At 41.8% G+C, this 19,619-nt stretch overlaps 2 protein-coding genes across 4 annotated transcripts; one reads left to right on the plus strand and one right to left on the minus strand.

Annotated features, from left to right (window-relative positions):
- Positions 1-941: 941 nt before the first annotated feature.
- Positions 942-6,343, minus strand: rae1 (ribonucleic acid export 1). 2 transcript variants are annotated; one of them, XM_027279165.1, is made up of 13 exons: positions 6,198-6,342; positions 5,454-5,573; positions 4,428-4,532; positions 4,170-4,262; positions 3,988-4,074; positions 3,818-3,904; positions 3,428-3,499; positions 3,221-3,328; positions 2,962-3,068; positions 2,789-2,864; positions 2,145-2,339; positions 1,950-2,035; positions 942-1,424 (listed from the first exon to the last, which is right to left on the minus strand). In XM_027279165.1, coding segments are annotated over exons 2-13 (1,107 nt in total). In that variant the 5' UTR covers positions 5,544-5,573; positions 6,198-6,342; the 3' UTR covers positions 942-1,423. The 2 variants fall into 2 exon arrangements, with proteins under 2 accessions (XP_027134966.1, XP_027134965.1); XM_027279164.1 differs by lacking the exon at positions 942-1,424 and having other exon boundaries at positions 1,946-2,035; positions 6,198-6,343.
- Positions 6,344-6,424: 81 nt separating this feature from the next.
- LOC104939054 (bone morphogenetic protein 7) lies at positions 6,425-19,446 on the plus strand. 2 transcript variants are annotated; one of them, XM_010755531.3, is made up of 8 exons: positions 6,425-6,528; positions 8,982-9,613; positions 13,622-13,811; positions 17,283-17,431; positions 17,726-17,932; positions 18,019-18,092; positions 18,190-18,300; positions 18,392-19,446. In XM_010755531.3, the coding sequence occupies exons 2-8, from the start codon at positions 9,226-9,228 to the stop codon at positions 18,539-18,541; spliced, it is 1,269 nt and encodes a 422-aa protein (XP_010753833.2). In that variant the 5' UTR covers positions 6,425-6,528; positions 8,982-9,225; the 3' UTR covers positions 18,542-19,446. The 2 variants fall into 2 exon arrangements, with proteins under 2 accessions (XP_010753833.2, XP_027134964.1); XM_027279163.1 differs by having other exon boundaries at positions 6,428-6,528; positions 9,295-9,613.
- The last annotated feature ends 173 nt before the right edge of the window (positions 19,447-19,619 follow it).

A 19,619-nucleotide genomic window follows, 5' to 3' on the forward strand; every position in this document is an offset into this window, starting at 1 on the left:
CCCACCTCAACACCCTGTCATAAAAGTAAATGATTGGCACATTTTTAAAAGAGACGGTGCAAATGTTAAGTGTACACTCGCTGCTCACAGCTCTTATTCTCCACTGCCATGGTTACCCTTTCTACATGTCTCTACATGCCAGTCACAAACACTGATAACCTCTGGGACCACAGCAACAGGTCAATCCAACAGTTAAAATGACTTATTCAAATAAATACTCTCCTGGTGCCTTTAGGAGTCAGTGAGTATTTGCGAACATGAGTGCAGTCGAACCAGAGGCCTCTCTGTTTTAATTAAAACAAACTTGGCTGCTTGACTGAGCAGTCCAGGAGACAGTGGTCTAGAGGAGGAGTGGTACCAGTGTCACCCCATGAAAGCCGAGAGGAGCCGGTGAACTGTGGCAGCAGCATATTTTCCCGCCCCTGGTGCCTTGGAGTTCCATTGCTAAGTATCAAGGGTCAGGCTTAACAGTGAGGTGATACTCTAATGACCTCAATAAAAAGGCATTTAATTCACACCTTCTCCTCTATGAACTGGTTCACTTTTCACACATTGCCTTTGTAGCTGCCCACACCACCTCATTCATATCCTCTTGATAAATCCCCCCCAATTTCCAGCTGTGTATTCCTGCCAAAAGGATTTAACCTGCATGGAGGGGCCCCAACTGTCCCGCTTTGATCTCATCTGTCCCGTTTAACACTTTGACCACGGCTCCTGGACATCTCTACAGGTAACTGCTGGAGTTAACACACAGAAGGGCAATATGCTCCACCTGCTGGTTAACTTGCATTAAAACAAGCAGACAGGAGGGGGTCAGTGTAATACAGATGTTGTCCAAAGTTTATCTATTTGATTTTGTGATGATTCCAGTGATGTTGAGATTTACAGCTGAAATATGAGATAGTGGTAAAGTTCATGGATTCGCATGCACAATACAGATCTGTGAATCCCCAGCATTTATACAGCAAACACAATAGGTTATTTTCTTAACCTACCTACGTCCCTCTGGTTGGAATAAACATGTTCAAATCTAATAGTATGCATTTAATATTTATTTTACATCCGAGTTTCATTAATGGATCTAAACCATGGAGAAACAGCAAGTCATACGAGAATGAAAAGTCTTTGGAAAGCTGTAAAAAAAAATGAGGAGCTGGACACATAAAAAAAACTGAAACATCAAGATGAATGACAAATAAAAGGCCTCCCCTTCTATGATGACCTAAAAGACCAATTGCCACGCAGCTGTCATCATCGCCAGGTTGGGTAGGCCCCTCTGATTGGTCCATGCACAGTACACCCAGCACCACGACATTGGTCCAGGTGTTTGCCGAAAGGAAGGAGTCTGTCTCGAGCGTATACACACACTAATGCAGCAGGTCTTCCGCATTTCCCCACAAGAGATGCGACTTGGCACGACGAATCTAAAGACAGGAGGGAGCCGTCAGTCACAAAGAACATTTTTCCTTTTGTTTATTTCTGTTCACTGTGTCCCCTTTCGCACAGAACAGTACAACACTCTTCAGCAGACAAAAATCAGTCCTTGCAGACATTGGTTGATTCATTGTAAATTGCTTGATGCCTATGTTCAATATTTTCTAAAGCACCACTCTTTCAAAACTCTTTGAAAAAAAGCCAGCAGGCTTCATCACAAAATTCTTGATTGTACAGGCAGCTTTTAGAGACTATTACAGCAGAAACCACACAAGCCTTCAAAAGGACTTCACTCAGATCAGTGCAGTACCATCCCCATACTAAATGGCTACTTGTAGCAGTACGTGGCAGTACTAGATCTGAACTGGCATTACTGCCCATATCCATGCACGCCAGGGATCATGGGGTGCCTTTAAAGGCCCTACTGAGAGTCACAATGTCACTGAGGAAGTGGGGCAGCCCCATCCGGTGACTACAGTCTCCACGGTTACAGACAGTGGCTGCCCTTCTCTCACCATTTCTTGTTCCGAGGCTTCAGCTCCTCGGCAGCGTTCCTCAAGAAGATGTAGTTCTTTTTCTGGGGGTTGTAGTACTCGTGGCCCTGAGGAAGAGATATGAGAGAACAAAATTACAAACCGTGAGAAAACCAGCACGAGGTGCATGCCAACAGTTTTCAGCCATTCTTGTGAAATGCAAATGCGAGCTCCTACCTTCGACCAGTCGTAACTGGAAGCATATGCAAAGATGTTGCCGTTGTGGTTAAAGCAGCAAGCCGTGATGGGCTGGTCGAGCTGCTCTGAGGTCTTCAACTTGGTGCGGGCATCTTTGTCCCAGAAGCTGAAGCGCCCGTCTGAGCCCACAGTAGCCAGTGTGCCATGGACAGGATGGAAGGAGATAGCATTCACCTGATGGGAGGAAACAGAAACTAGTGAGGTGTGGCATTAAGAAACATAAACAGGCTGGTTAGTGAATCAGATTGACTATGTTGTATAGATACACGAAGCAGTTCAGCAAGATGGCGTCAACTCAGAAAGAAATATGTGGAAATCATTGCATTATTTAAAAAGTACAGCACTTATGAGTGTATTTAAAATGTAAATGACATTAATGTTAAGCCATATTCGTATTAATATTAATTTCAGATATTGATTACTGTTAAAAGACCTGTTTGACTGCAGCTATGTCAAAAGTTATTACTTAGACATGAGTATTTCCTGCTGTGACAAACAGTGTCTGCTGTAACACTTTGCATCAAATCCATGTCCATCCATGTTCCAATACAAAAAATATGCATCTAAAATGATATCTTTATCTATCACAGTCAACACTGTTTTCAACGTTTAAAACAACTTACAGCATAGATATCCTGCGGAGTGGTTGTGTTGGTTCCGTTGGACCGGTGGCACTTAAAGGTGAAGTTGTCTTTAGCTCTGAAAGGGATCACATTTGTGAGTTTCTTTTAAATTATGTAAAAACAAAATTATCATCAAACATCCTTCAAAAAATCATTCACTTTTAGACACTCACGGGTTTGGAGGATTGATATAGTGAATGGCCACTCGGCCTTCAATGCTACCCAGTGCGAAGCCCGTCGGCTTGTTTTGCTTGTCCTTGAATATGGCAACACAGCGGTGCTGCAGGGCAGAGGAGTCATTGGATCAAAAAAGCAGTCATGCATAGAAAATCAATAACTTTGAAATTTTTATTGTGGCAATACAAACAACAATGTATACAGAGAAATAATAAAAGTGGGAAAAAATAAGCCTCATGGTGGATTAACATTCACCTGATGTTTGAGAGGAGAGTCTATCCTGCGAAACTCAGAAGGCTGGTTCTCCAGCTGGTACACTATCAGGCCTCTCTCAGCTGTGGCAACCACGGCCATGGGATATACCTACATATGACAGTCAGGGAGGTTAAAAAGGAAATTTTTTTAAAAAATCCACAAAATCAATCATCTACACAAGAAACATAAAATGTGTGTCATACTTACAACATCTGCACAGTAGCATCTCTCTGGCATCTGCAGAGACATCATGGGATTGGGAGAGCGGGTGTCCCAGAACTGAAGAGATAACATAGAAAAGCTATTTAGAATTTTAAACTTCAGTACTAGTTTTAAAAAATGACACTCTATACCTCTTCCAATACCACAATGAGACAAAGAGTATGCAAGTATCAATTCTTTTGATAACCCTGTTAAAAACAATGTTTGAACCCCCACTGTCTGATTGGCTTTTTAAGTGATCATTATAGTTGCAATGTCATGGATGTATCACTCAAACTGGACCATTTTATTTCCTGTTTATGTGATGATAAAAGTAAAGACTGCATTCTTGTCTTTTCAAGCACGCTGACTGATGCATTGAAATTGATGTTGTACCTTCAGTGTTTTGTCCCAGCTGCCAGTCATAATACAACTGTAGTTTGGGGCTTTTATCCAGTGGATTGCTTTGATCGGACCGTCATGCTGTGAAGAGAAATGGTGAGGTGTCAGATAACATCTGCTTCCTTCTCGAGACCACATGATTGATCTGGGAACTCTCATCCAACCTGTGCAATCTGCATCGCTTGATTGCTGTTAAGATCCCACATCTTTGCTGTTTTGTCACATGAAGCAGTGAAAACTTTACTCCCATCCTGGTTAAAGAGAAAAGCACATCATAAATTATTCTGTGGGCCAGCAGACTGCATCTGTTACAGAGCTTAAATTACTCTGGTTTGATGAGACCTACATCGCTCCAGCATGCATCCAGCACTGGACCTGTGTGCATCTGTTGGGCTTTGGGGACAGTCTGTCCATTATCCTGCACCTCCCAGCACCGGACCTGAGGACATATGATAGAGCAGAGTTAAGTAATTAAGTTTGGAAGACAACTATGGTGAAAGACTTCAGCTGTACTCAAATCCTACATTTAAATTCATCATAATCCTGGGTTTATGAAATCCAGCTACAAGAGTACACAATTATTATGACTGAATAAATAACTCACATCGTTGGCCCAGGATCCTCCGATGAGGAAGTTTCCTGGCATGGTGGGGGGGCTGAAAGCCAGACAGCTGATGCTGTCATCTGGAGGTGAAGTCACCTCAACATCCTGTAGGACAAATCAGGAACACACACACAACAAAGAAAGACATCAAACAATAAACCATGTTCTGTCTCAGCTTGACATGAGTCTAGATCTTTTGCTTCTTGCTGGTTTGAATTAATCTAACCGAATTTGTCAGGTTTGTTGACAGCGAGATGGATCATGACAAAGATATTTTAGGGTGAATCCAATACATGAACTCATTTCAAATACAAATGGCTCGCTAAGAGAGACGATAGTGTGCAGGTTATTGTAAAATCACTATGACCTGTTGGTGCAATTCAATCTAGAGAGCCAGCTCTTCAGAGAGTACCTTCTCTCCTAGCACTACATGACAGATCTACTCCTTAAGAACTGTCACCAGCACTTATTGCTGCACTAACGCTTCTTATCGCACTATAGCTTGATTGTTATCTGTGTAAGTCGCTTTGGATGAAAGCGTCTGCTGAATAAATAAATGTATATGTTCTAAATGAAGATATACCTACATTTCTACATGATCAAAATATATACATTTTTTTTGTAAATAAAAAAAAAGAAAGAATCAAACCAGTTAACGATACTGTGAGAAAAAAGATAAAAAGTTGACACATAAGCTTCTGTTAATTAATTAATCAATCAATCAATCGGATCATTTGAACACCAAAGGTTTTAATTAAATGACATTCGATATATATTGTCCATGCAATTATTACCAGATTTCAGCGAGGTTTGATTTTTTAGGCTGATCACTTAAAAGTCTCTTACATGTCCACAAATCATGTACCAACATCACTTGCAGTCTGACCACATTCACTGGTAGTATCTCATGTTTTAACTGCGATGAGAGTGTGGAAACACTGTGGAGCACAATGTAAAACGAAAGGACACATTCATGACAATGTATAGGAGCCGCATCAAAGGCTTTCTGACTCCCTGCTGGTTTACCTTCATGGGGTTGTGGCTGTCTGTCGCTGCGTTTCCAAAGACACCTGTCCCTCCTGTGCCAAAGCCCGTGGTCGTCCCAAACAAACTCATAGTTCATTAATGTGTAATCCCACTGCACGCCTGCGAGAGAAGGTGAGAAGACAGACACGTGGTGTGATTCACATAACAACAGACTTCATTCATTCATTCATTCATTCATTCATTCAGCTGGGCTCGTTTTTCAGTGCAACAGGTCACATTAGATGGCGAAGCAGCGTTTAGTCTGAAGGGCGTGTGAGCAAGCTGCATGTGAGCGACGCCAGGCAGCTAATGTGAGAACAATAATACACACTCAAGGTCTTTTATTACCGGACTGTTATCATATGGTTTAGTTAGCACGCTTGACACAGGGGGGGAGACGTGTGGAAGTGTTAACACGAGCTGAAACTTGACAAGTCGTAGCTGCACAGCTAATGTTAACGCTAGCTGGCTAAGCTGTGCTACATTCACGTCACACAGCTCGTTAGGTAGCACACACAGACAGTTTAACAGGGTAATAGATTACATGAGCGTGTGTAACGTCACTACTATCTGAACTATCGTGTGGGCCGGATAATAAACATGACTAATGTTGGATAATTTAACAACAGCTAGCGTTAGCCACGTTAGCAGCTTAAATAAAACCTCCCCCGCGCAGCAACAAACGCCGCGTTCAAACATCGCACCGTGCGCAGAGCCGTCCCATCACTACATAAATATACGTACCCAGGTTTTGTTAAACTGCGGCTCAAAGCTCGCAGCGGCTAAAATGCCAACAATAATTTGCCGCAAAAGAAATGTGGCGCTCTCGGTAAGTCGCAGTTTGGTGACGTATTTTCCCCCCCGGTAAACGTATGCGATACCGGGAGCAAACGCCTGGTGTCAGTGTGCGACAGCCAGCGAGTCCCGCTGCTCCTCCATGGAGAGTGACTACAGTGTGCGTAAGAGGGATGCATCTCCTTTATAGTTTGCTTATTATTCTAGTAAAGCGGGCACGCATGGTCCCAGCAGTCTGCCACTATAAGGCACATTACTAGATGAGCGCACAACATGTGGGGTAGGTAATAACTACTCATATCCTTTACTCAAGTAGAGTAAGCAGTCATGCATGGAAAATCAAAATCTTTGAAAATTTTATTGTGGCAATACAAACAACAATGTATACAGAGAAATAATAAAAGTGGGAAAAGACAAGGCTCATAGTGGATTAACATTCACCTGATGTTTGAGAGGAGAGTCTATCCTGCGAAACTCAGAAGGCTGGTTCTCCAGCTGGTACACTATCAGGCCTCTCTCAGCTGTGGCAACCACGGCCATGGGATATACCTACATATGACAGTCAGGGAGGTTAAAAAGGAAATTTAAAAAAAAAATCCACAAAATCAATCATCTACACAAGAAGCATAAAATGTGTGTCATACTTACAACATCTGCACAGTAGCATCTCTCTGGCATCTGCAGAGACATCATGGGATTGGGAGAGCGGGTGTCCCAGAACTGGACCCAACTAGACCCAAGAGAAGTAATGCACAAGTATCTAAATACTCCATCATTCCATTACCATATTCACATTTTAACTCATGTAAATGTAAAGAAATATTATTTCATCGTGTCAAAAGTAAATATTATCATATTGTAGAAGGCTTCCCTTTGTTATGTGAGTGTTATGTTTGTTTTATTATTACATATTCCTTAGCAAAGACTGAGCTAATTTTTTACTACATTACATATTGGATTTTAATTCATAACAATTCAAAATGCTTTACAAGATGACTACATGTTTTTTTTTTTAGCTGTCAGATAAATGTTCAATATTTCTATCTAAACTGTAAGTGAAGACTAAACTGGCATCAGATGGAAATCTTCAAGTTAAATACAAGACTTCAGAATTTTGATACATTATTTAAAAGTAGCGTACTTTAGTAAATGTCCCTTTGTCCTTCGCTACACTGGTAATAACAAGGCATGTTGTCTTTAAAAAAAATGTATTCATGCTTTGATTTTATCTCCATGGACACATAATCTGAATGAAATAGGACAAATGAAGCAAATTCTGTGAATGTGAAACTCTGCCTCACTTTCCCAGTAGTTCATCCAGACTCAGCTTTAGATGAGGGCCACCTGTAGAGGGAACTTAAATACAATATTAAAATTAGATTGAAATAGATTAGGTGTATATGATTTTCTTGTGGAGAAGGATCAATGTGAACCCTTTCCACCAGTTTCCACACATTTCAGTACTTCTTACTCATCAGCTGCACACAGTCAAACAGTGTGAGCTCCGGTGGGAGATGTAATGAATGTTTTTTATGGCACAGAGACACTATACATTAAACAAATGAATGGAATGTGCTGCATAATTTAAAAGAGAAGCAGCAGCAATGGTGCTGTTGAAACATAATGTAAAAACTCCTTCACCTCCAATGAGTGGGATAATGATGACTGCCAGTTAGAGGACCTGTTGGTCTGTCTCCACTCAACTGAAGAGTCCTTCAGTAAAATAGATTTTTACTGTCTTAAACTGTTAGTCTTATAGCAGTAGTGAGGTTTACAAATGTTTGTAGTGGATAGGGGATGGCTCTTGTTTATATGAATTTGCAGTGATGAGCCATGTAAAGAGACCTCTTCTGGGAAAAACATCTTAAGTACCATGGTGCTCATGGAAATTTGGTTGCGTGGTTTTCGCTCATTTATGGATTCTTCCGATCATTCCCCTATATACAGAGACAGAAAATAGAAGTTGAGACACAGAGCAGCATTTTTAGCAAAAGGTCATTTCAGTTTGTGGTTATGACACATTAACTTCCTCTTTTGACTTTAATGTGCTGATCCAGTCATCACTGTCCTCAAACCTGAGTAGAACACATGTATAATTTGTACTTCAGTGTTGGATCCTTGCTTTGTCATTCATTGCTCACCCCCACCCCCATTAACTCTTATTAAAGAAGTCACAGTGGAGTTCTTCACACACTGTTGTAGTAATTCATTGGGGCTATTGGCATGTCTCTTCATGTGTCTGTACTGCTGCTGATCACTCAAACCCCTCAACAATTAGGGTGGGCCTGAGTGTATTGTTTGAGTTCAAAGGTGTGTGCATAGTAGAAGGGATTAGGGAATTTCCCTCCCTACCTTCAGACTCATCTTTAAGCAGTATTGCACTACGTCCATGTGAGCAGCCTCGAGACAAAATGGTAAATTGAATTTAAATACAAATCTGTTACAATAAAAATAGATGGGATTTGAAAAATAAGCACTCATGGCCTCCCAGAGGACTGATGAACCATGGGATAATCTGAACAGAGAGAGGGGAAAAGATGTGCAAATCAGATATTTAGTCCACTTTCATCAGTGGCCAAACAAACATGTCCAAACAAAGGACGCAGCGATGGGGCACTTTGGGTTGAAAGGTCCACACCCCATCTATCCTATTACCAAGATAATGCACTTCATTATAGGACATTGATCCTCTTGTCGTTGACTCACTCGTATACACTCTCCCAATCTTTCCAGTCTTGGTTTATCCCATTCTGGACCCCTCCTGCCCCTCCCCTGACACAGCGCCTCAATAAAATCCATTCCCAAGTTGCCATCAAGAGGAGCGCACGGCTGTATCACAGCAACACTGCAGTTACAGGTGATGAGGGAATAATATACCGACTTTAGAGGATAGTGTGTTTCACTCCCACCACGAGTAGTTGCACTTTTTTTTACGCATCTTTCGATTAGTTAGAGTCGCGCGTAAACTTTGGCTGCAATGATGACAAGCGCCATCGCGACGACAATGACCCTCTTGTCGTGGGGTTATTGCATTTTGGCCACGCAGGTCGCCTTCTCCAACTTCTCAATGGACAACGAGGTGCGCTCCAGTTTCATCCACCGGCGACTGCGGAACCAAGAGCGCAGAGAGATGCAGCGGGAGATCCTCTCCATCCTGGGGCTGCCGCACCGCCCGCGGCCGCACGTCTACACCAAACACAACGCTGCCCCGATGTTCATGCTGGACCTTTACAATACCATCTCTCCAGATCCAGAGCCGCCCGGGTATTCTTACTACAAGCCGACCCAGGTCTCCCCCATGGTGACCCCGCAGGACAGCCGCTTCTTGGATGACGCCGACATGGTGATGAGCTTTGTCAATCTGGGTAAGTTTTCAATATGACTCTATAAAAACTGAGTTATGAAGTAATGTTTCTAAATTGTGTTAGATATAATGACTGTATAGTGGCTTAGGGGCATTATAACGTTTGATTTCAGTATTAGATTTGACAATAACTCTTATATGTGCCTATGATACTCATTATGGAGATTCAAGTGCCCCAAGATCTGCCATATTACTAATATTGGGAGTTATTGTAGTACTTATTTTACTACTTAGTGACAAAAATAGATAATATTTCAGCTCTGTTACCGGAATGAATGATCTGGGCACATGGGTGCATTCATTAAATGGGTGTGGGAGCCAATGTTTCTGACATTGTGGCTTGAAGGTCACTTTCTTCACTTGAAATCCAGCATTATGCATTCCGAGTTGTAAATGTTATGACAACATGCCCATATCCGATTACCCCAGAATCCCTTCAAAGCTCCGGGGGAGAGGCTTTAGCATGGCTTTGTTTCACATGACTAGGAATTGAACGGGCATTTCTAGAAACCCCCAGGGAGTGAGAGACAAGTTGACAGAGATCAGAAAATACAAACTGCAACATGTTATTGCTGAAGTAATCTCTGTTAGTGCAGGTGCTTATGTGTGTGTTCAGTGCAGGGGTAAATCACAAGGGTCACAGGTGGGAGTTGGGGCTCAGTCAGACATTATTGAATTTATAAAAGGCAAATCCTGCCTTTGTTTCCCTTGGAGATCCTACGGCGGCTCTGATATCACTATGGTGAAACAGCAGACGGTGTGGTGCCCGTGGCTCTTATCCGGATGTGGTTACATCCAAAACCAACCCCTGTCTTCTCTATGACCCTCTCCTGCCCTTATGTGTCAGTGTGAGGAGAAGAAGTTTGTACATCTCTCCATGAAAACCCCCTCTCTCTCTTTGTGTTGTTTAGTTGGATTAATGAAGAGTTATTTTTTCGACCACCCCATTAAATGTGTATTTAATATGAAACATTTGGAGGCCATAGAAATACCCTGAAACATAAACATTTTATGTCCTCGGTCAGGAACCTTTAACTGACAGTCTTTAGCTAATGAGATCTGGAAACATCGTTTCTGAAAACTCATAGCAGATTTATGTGGTTCCACATCTGAAGAGTTTGATTATAAAGAGGAAGAAGGGGGAAAAAAAGACACAATGAGTGTGTATTATTTCTCTCTCAGGCCTGCCACAGCCTCCTGTGCTGATGATTGGCAGAGTTTTTAACTTGGGCTCCCACATTGTGCTGGAGTTGACTCTATCTTGGTGGTCCCGGGATGATCGCTTCAAGACTGAACTGGATTATGGTATTTCCCTTCCAAAGACCACAGCTTCCAGTGTGAGGGAGAGCTGCTGTAGAGCTGCCTTCTCCCAGTACACCCAGGTATATCCTGCAGGTGGACGGGGCTTAGAATACTAGTATCTATTCAACCTCTCTTTTTAAGAGCTTGTGTAGTCACACACGTGCTGTATATCACATCACTGCACACATGCTGGTACATATACATGGCTGCATATGTTTACTTGTGTTACAATGCCAAACCACAAGTCGTACTTCAGGATCACCAGCAGGAAGCATTCGTTTTTTTTTTGTCATGCAACATTGCACAAAGTAATAGCACTACACATTTGTAGTTTCTTCATAAAGAAAAAGACTGAATGTAGCTGAGAGGTCTTATCAGTTGTAGCTGTTCTGCTGTTCTCTGCTCTGCTACTCGTCATGTCGGCCGCCTTGTTTACTGCTGCAGGAATCTTTGCTCGGAGACGTGACACATGCGTTCAGTATGGGACCGCAACACACCTACAGAGCGTGGGAAAAGGCTTAATGAACATAAATGTCACTGGGTTTCATTAGAATAGAAAAAAAGAGCTCAACATGTTTTGCTAACAGTTGGAGGAATGGCCGTGTCACTGAAAAACAGAAGGTGTATTGTGCTTTTTAAGAACACGCAGGAAGAAATGTGTTTGTCCTGCTAAGCTGATCTGTAGGAAGCATAAGGAGATCATACAAAGAATTTCTTTTGCCCCACCAGAAAATCTCATTAACGCTCTCATTATTTATACATTCATGTGCAAAATAATTCCTTGCTCTTTAGCTTAAGGTTCAAATTGCAGTTGTACAACAGCATCTGCCGATAAGAAGCTTTAAGCCCACTTTTGTCTACTAAAGATTGTGTAGTAGATTTGAAACTCTCTTTGTCATCAATAAGCAGACATGGTTCTGCAGCAGATTTATGCATATGTGCAACATTTGTTTAGCAGAATCCTTTTTCTTGGTTTGAATAACCTGCGAGGAAACAGCTTAGGCAATGTGGTCAAACATTCATGGATTTGAAAATAATTCATCAGTTCAAAATAAAAAAGTTTGAAACATGATTAATTCATAGAATGTAACGTCAATTTTATTTATATAAACCAATATCACAAATCACAAATTTTACCTCAAGGGTATTTGCAGCTGTACAGTATACGGACACCCTCGATTCAGATAAAAACCTGTACATAAAATATATGCTGCATGTACAGAATAGACGAATATAAATATTGTCTGAAGCACAGTGGTCCCATCATTTTTTCTTTGCAGATGTTGTGATATATCTCCAAACCACCCATGCTGATTTGTAAAAAAAAAAACACACTTACTATAAAATTGCAATAGGTTAATGATAGCTCTGTGGCTGTGTGGCCCTGCAGTGTGAGGAGTAATCTAAAGTGTTGAAAAGCCTCCCAGAGGGAAGTTTGCATATCTGAGGTCTGATCTCTGCAGCTAATGGTCCCTAACGTAAACACACCAAGTCCTTACAAGCAATTATTGCTTTCATAAAAACACCCCTCGTTCCCTTCCAGCATTTAATTGCGGTCAAACAAATGACTAGCAGGGTTCAGAATGCACTGCTCTTAATGATGAACGGCTTGTGTGTGTTTTTGTGTCGTTACAAATGTTTTTAGAAGACTTTGACTCACTGTGTGTGTGTGTGTGTGTGTGTGTGTGTGTGTGTAGTGTACACTTTTTCCCGGAGAAAAAGAAGTTCTGCTTCTTCTGTGTCGGGGTTCTGTCTGTGCACTGAAACAATAGTGGACCATCAGAGGGGAACGCAAGGTGATGTCATGATGATGTCATGATGTGTGCCAGTGGGCAGGATGTGTTTAAGGTGGCTAATCGCTGCTCAGCTCTGCACACCTTCACCAGAGACCTCCACCGCTCTTTCCAAGGACAAACACATTGACTAACGCTGTAAAAACACGACACTGCAAAGCTTCAGGAAGCTTCAGGGTCTTTCTGGAAAGTCTGAGTGCTGGAGAGCTTCAGCTGGATCAGGGCGGGTTGGAAACCTCACAGTGGCATCGGCTACTGCTGCTTTACTTCATCCTTTGTGATCGTGGATGAAATCACTGGATGGTGATACATGGCAAAATGATCAGGGAGGTGTGGGTGGTACAGATTCTAGTAGTTAGGTCACATGAATTTGTGTGTCTCTCTATACTTTATGTGAGTGTGTTTATAAAAGCACACTGGCTGCTGCGGTTTTCCGGGCAGTGCCTTAACAGGCCTTTTCTTGTGGTCAGCACATGTGTGCAAATTAAACAGGGAGCCAAAATGAGCCCCGAGTGTTTTTTTCTTTCTCTCCCTCACATTGGCATGTATGGCAGACTCGACTTAAGTGATGTTTAGATCAATCACTTCTCTTGTGGAAGCAGGATTTTTCCTATTTCTGACACAGTGCTTCCGAGATGTGGGCACAGTGACACACATCAGAGAATCGTTTGATTCAGCGTCACATTTGACAGATATGCAACCACCAACTAGTTCACCATCTGATTGTACTCACAGTGGTTTGCTTTTTCTCAGATGTACAAACTTTCCCTTTGAGGGTCAGACGTGTTATTTCACTGTGTGTGTGTGTGTGTGTGTGTGTGTGTCTCAGCCAATTCTGCCAACAGTAAACCATTTCTCAAAGCATCAATCAAATCAAAGATCTGTCTTCCTCTCTCTCTGTTTCTTCCTAATAGTTGATCGAGATCAAGATCTTCTGTACCAGCAGCACAGAAGAGAATTCCGCTTTGACCTTTCCCGTATTCCAGAAGGAGAGGCCGTCACGGCAGCAGAGTTTAGGATTTATAAAGAATTTATCCCGAAAAGCTATGACAACGAGACATTCAGAGTCAGCGTCTACCAGGTCCTGCAGGAGCCTCCAAACAGGTATGTGTGTTTTCTTTCCAGCTTATCTCAGACTCTTTGCTAAATTTACTGCTGCTTATTCTGGATTTTCCTTATTCTGCATCAAATGTATCAACCTGTCCTCCTCAGTGATGTGTAGCATTTAGGAATCAGCTCACTGCAGTTGCAAATAAATTTGGTTTTATTTTGAGATAACTGCCACCGTCCTAATATGATGGAGGTAAACATAATTTCATCCGTGGTGCTCACAGCATTGAAATGTGGCATTTAAACAAATCTACAGCTACACTAGCTGCTCACTGAAGCTGCACTTAAGCACAGCAATGCTTTGAGCAAACGGTAATTCTCTCCCGGCTTTAATCTTTGCATCTGGTTTGCTGTCTGTACTGCAAAATAGAAAGAACAAGAAGCTTCCATTGGTTTGTACCCATGGAGGGAAGGCCCTGAGGGTTAAAGTTTTTCCTCTTCTTCTCCTCGTTTTTAATGGTGGTCGGCAATGTTTACCATGTCCACGCTATAATTTAGCATTTCAGCGGGCTCACACATGATTTGTAGGTTTTCAGTCATAGACCAAAAAAAAAAAAAAAAGATGTGATGATTGATTGAAGTCACTGCAGTTCATCAAACGGGGAGAAATTCAATCCAATACGATATATCCAGAGACATTTCTCAAAAAACACAAATAGAATAAATCATTTAGGAAAAATGAACATCTGTAGAAATCCATCCAATAGTTGCTGAGATATTTCAGTCCGACTGACCAACATTGCCATAAACATTCAACAGCAACTGACTTTTCAGAAACAGTCCCTGTTACTCTGGATCATCCCCAAAACACACAGTCAACAGTTTTCATAGAGGCTATTTCTTCAGTAGAAACTAGTTTCTAAGACGTGTCGCTGGAGAATTTTTTACATGCAAGTTTTCAGCACTGCCAGTGACACCTCTGTGATGTTGGAGAAAGACAGATGTGTAAAAATGAATAAAACAAATCTGAACTTTCTCTTCTAATGAAAGTCAGTGACTGATCTTCAGGTTTTCATGTCGACTATTTTCATCGCTGCATATGATTGTCCTCTTGTGACAGTGACATCGTAGTGTGGTTGAGTTTAAACAAACACCTTATGCTGCTGTGTGTTTTTTACGGTGAAAACTGGTTGTTAGGCTGCCGTACGTGCACACAGATCTGTCTTCTTTGGTCGTGTCTGTCTACATTTCCCTGCAGGTTATTTCTGCCGATGTTAGTGTCAGCACCAAAGCTGTTTACACAGACATTAGTGTCAATTACAGAAACACAGTGGTTCTCTCCAGAGCAAGTTTACTCTGACAGAGTCAGAACAGGACGGTCCCCGGGAGACCTGCATTTATAACACGCCGCTCCAACCACAAATAACACTCTCAACCCCCAAGACGTCAGTTTACTATTTTTCTCATGCACAGGTGGTTATTCCTCCATGTTTCTGAGTGGTTTTGTCTGCCACCTTCTGTATTACACTCACACAGTTTTCTTGTTCCAAACTACATCTTAAATGAATCAAATAATTAGACTCCTCACATCTCCTTTCTTTCTTACAAATCAAAGTTCTACTGTTGATATTATGAAATCCCTCTACGCCATTAACCTGCTTGACTCACGCACAGGCAGTAGATTTAAGTCTTTCATCGGTGACAGCGGGGCTGACGACGGTGTTAAGGGCAACACCATTGTCATTCACAGACACACAAAGGCCAGCACAAGACGAGCAGGCGGCGGGGTTGAAGACAGACGTCTGCCCGGGGTGTCTGAAACTCAATCTGTAAACAAAGCTATTGTCTGAAAAACCTGCCCTTAAGACGACACCTTTCAGTGCAGGAGATTTCTTTTGGGATGTTAAGAAAGTGCTCCTGTGTGGCTGTTCATTGTGGGTGGATACAGAGTTTGTAAAAAATCTTAAAAATTTGGAAAATGCTTCATTCTAAATGTTGTTTTTCAAGGTTATGATATGCTCAATTTCAAGTATATGCTTTGAAAAAAGCTCAATGTTCTACATAATCTGGTGTCAGGAATTAGTAGGCATTAATGATAAAAACATACAATCAAAAACAAATACAAAGATAATATGAACAGCTGGTAAATAAATAAAATAAACTTTATTTTTTGCATTTAGTAACAATGTGGATGTGATCTGATGTGAAATCTTTGGTTTTTGTACCTTGAAAGTGCTTGAGTTTTACTCTTAGAAAGCTATACAAACCCTGTGGATACGTGATTCAGAAGACTTGTGTTAGTTGTGCTACACGTTGTTTATCTTCTTTAATCTAACTGAAATGATTGAATATATTATATTGTTATAATTTGTTATTTGTCTCTTAAGAGTTTGTGTTTTTCTGCACTTTTGGGAGGATTGTGAATTTCTGTATCTGTTTACCATCAAAAATATGTTTGTTATTGTGATTTGCACAGTTATTTAATCTGATTCTGTGTTTACAGCACAGTCAGGAATGGTTAGGACAGTCACAAATTTTCTTTTGTGTTGGCTATGTACTCCAGCACAAACAATGAGATTAAATGTCTCTCAGCTCTAATTTGAAGTTGTTTATATTCACTCTGATATAACAACAGTGTCAGAACTGCAACCCCCTTTTAGAAATACAAGCTTTAGGTGACACATTGGTTGGACCAGTTTCTATAAACTCAAGTGAAATTATTGTCTTTCATATTTGGTTCCTTTGCAGGTGCAGACATCGACATTACAGCCATAATCATTATTCTGATGATTTTCTCAAGTCAGCAAATGAAACACATTCTCTGTTGGACTGAGGTCAGGTGTCTGACTTGGCTATAATCAACAACATTCCACTCTTTGGCCATTAAACCTCTCAGTTGCTTTTATTGTATTATTTCTCTGCTGCATTGGGGGAATGTTTAAAAAGGATTATGATTCTTACACGCTTCCCAACACCTTCAAACACATGGCTGAAAACAAGCACTTTAACCTTGAAGTCATTGTTTCATTACAAATCAAAAGTGCTGGTGTACATAGCCAAAACAACATAAAACAAGTTGCTCTGTAATTGCACTGTAGCTATTACTGGACCACACATGTGGTTTTCAAATTTTTTGTCTATTATATACTCATTTTGTGTCATTTGCATGACAGCCAAACATTTTCCTAAGCATACCACATGCTTTTAGATTGTTTTCATACACTCAAGACAGATGTTGTTTTCCATTAGTTTCAGGAATGAAAATCAATTTGCAGAAACTTAAAAACAAGAGATGAGTTACAAATCACAGAGGACATTTCATCACCGGAGCATTTAGTCAAACTTGTGTTTTCATTTTGTGAAAACATATTTGCAAGAAGCACCTGCTGACTGTTGAAATACTTTGATGTTGCATCCAAGGAACATTTGGAATATTTCAGTCTTCAGCCAAACAAGGATACTTGTACTGAAAGCCTATGTATAGCCTTGAAATGCCTTGAATTCAACATGCTGTCCTCTCCTCAGTGAAGTGGAGCTCTTGCTGCTGGAGCGTCGGGAAGTGTGGGCTGCAGAGGAGGGCTGGCTGGCCTTTGACCTGACCGCCACCAGTAACCTCTGGCTGGTCAACCCTGAGCAGAACCTCGGCTTGCACCTGGTCCTGGAGGACGGCCATGGTCAGTAACGTCTACACATGGGGATGGCTCCATAACATCAACAACAGCAAGAATACAGTCTTTGTGTGGAGTAATGATTTAATGCTCTTTAAATCCTGTGCTTAAAAGCAGCACCACATATTTAGTAAATGTGTGTAGAGGGTTCTTACAGGGTTCAAGTTATGATTGTGGTTGTTGTGGTCGTATCAGGATGAACAGATGATTGTTTACTGGAGACTTAGATGTGTATTATTGTCATTTTCAGTGGTTGGTTGAGACTCTCAGTAGTTTTGTTCTTCCTGTCTCCCTCTGTAGGCCAGAAGAGGAACCCCCAACTGGCCGGGCTGGTGACGGGCAGTGGACCTCAGGACAAGCAGCCCTTCATGGTTGCCTTCTTCAGAGCCAACGAGGTGCGTTTCCGCAGCATTCGCTCTGCCCACGGTCACAAGGGGCGCCAGTCTAACCGCTCCAAACCCCAGAGGACTGTCCAAGATGCATTGAAGGCAGTGGAGGCTGCAACAGGTACCTAAACCCTTCAAATCTCACAATCATGACTTCTTGTACTCTGATATTTGTGTGTACTCATACTGGCGATTTGTCATTTTCAGATAACCTTGGCATCTCTAAAGAGGGATGTAAAAAGCATGAGCTGTATGTCAGTTTCAGAGATTTGGGATGGCAGGTATAATTCAAAACTTTCATTTAATCTCATTTTGATGTGATTTTGTCTCCAAAAATGACAAACTGACTGACACTGTCTGTGCTTTTTGTCTGATTAGGACTGGATCATAGCACCAGAGGGCTATGCAGCATACTACTGCGAGGGAGAATGCGCCTTCCCTCTCAACTCCTACATGAATGCCACCAATCATGCAATTGTGCAAACTCTGGTAAGTCCCAAACAGCCCCTGATGACAGGCACTTTCATTACATCCTCCTCCACTTTCTGCAAGGATTGATCTATGCCTCTTCTAACCACAGGTGCACTTTATCAACCCGGAGACAGTGCCCAAGCCCTGCTGTGCCCCAACCCAGCTACACGGCATCTCTGTGCTCTACTTTGACGACAGTTCCAACGTGATCCTCAAGAAGTACCGCAACATGGTGGTCAGAGCGTGTGGCTGTCACTGACTTACCCCCTCCTGTGAATTTGGAAGGGTGCTTAAGAGAGGCGGAAGTGAAGGAACCAGAGACAAGAGATGATTGACTGGCTGGTCAGCAGGGAGCTCCTGCCACAGGATGAGATTTAATCTGGTGTACTGTTTTTATGACCAGCAGCTGGGCCTCCCATGCAGTATTAACCACTACCACAAACCAATTAGAATTAGTCACAGAGAAAGGTTGAACAAAAGCTTTTCTTTTGTTTTGACTCACAGGAAAAAGAACTCAGAGCAGCGCAGAGTTCAGACTTCAAAATTCAGAGACTCAAACAAAACGTTCAGTGCTAGAAAGATCAAATCAAAACTATTTCTCCAAATTTACAACACATATCTATATGCATTTGAATTCTCTTGTGGCCATCAGAATATAAAATATTGCCTGGCTGGAAGTGTGCATTTGGTAACTGATTTCATAGCTCATAAAAATCTCCATCTTCCTGTTGAACCACTGCAGCTTGTCTTTTGGAACAGCTAGATGAACTTGTGTCCCGATGAAAAGAACAAAAATCTGCGTTCCCCAACAAACGTCACTGGTGTTGGACTGGTTGTACAAGAGGCCATTTGGACCAGGTCAGGTGTACGACATCTGGCAGCTTGTGCGTGTGCTGGAGTTCAGTGAAGAATGACAGACGAGACTGTTAATAACAGTGTGTGGAACTGAAAGGCCCCGCACATTGGGCTCAGTTTCCTGGTGCAGACATATATCACCAGACCTGCGAAGGGCATACAGTCTGCGAGATGTCAGTAATTCATCTTCATGAGACGGACATCAGGGTGTGCACCATCACCCCCGACTGCAGCTGCCTCCTGGTTTCAGACCAGAGCTGCGGGTGGGCAAAGGGATGCTGTAATTTTAATTTGTTGAATAAATGGAAACTATCAAACAAGAAGCAGGCGTGTGTGTGTGTGTGTGTGTTTTTAACCCCATTTTACCTCAATAATCTTCCTTGGTGAGTGATTGATGAGTTTTGGAGATAAGATATGCAGAGAATTTTACACATGACATTTTTATTTAACAGTGAGATAACTGTTTCACAGGTTAAAGACCC

This window comes from Larimichthys crocea, chromosome VI, assembly GCF_000972845.2.
Source record: "Larimichthys crocea isolate SSNF chromosome VI, L_crocea_2.0, whole genome shotgun sequence".
Taxonomy (NCBI): Eukaryota; Metazoa; Chordata; class Actinopteri; family Sciaenidae; genus Larimichthys; species Larimichthys crocea.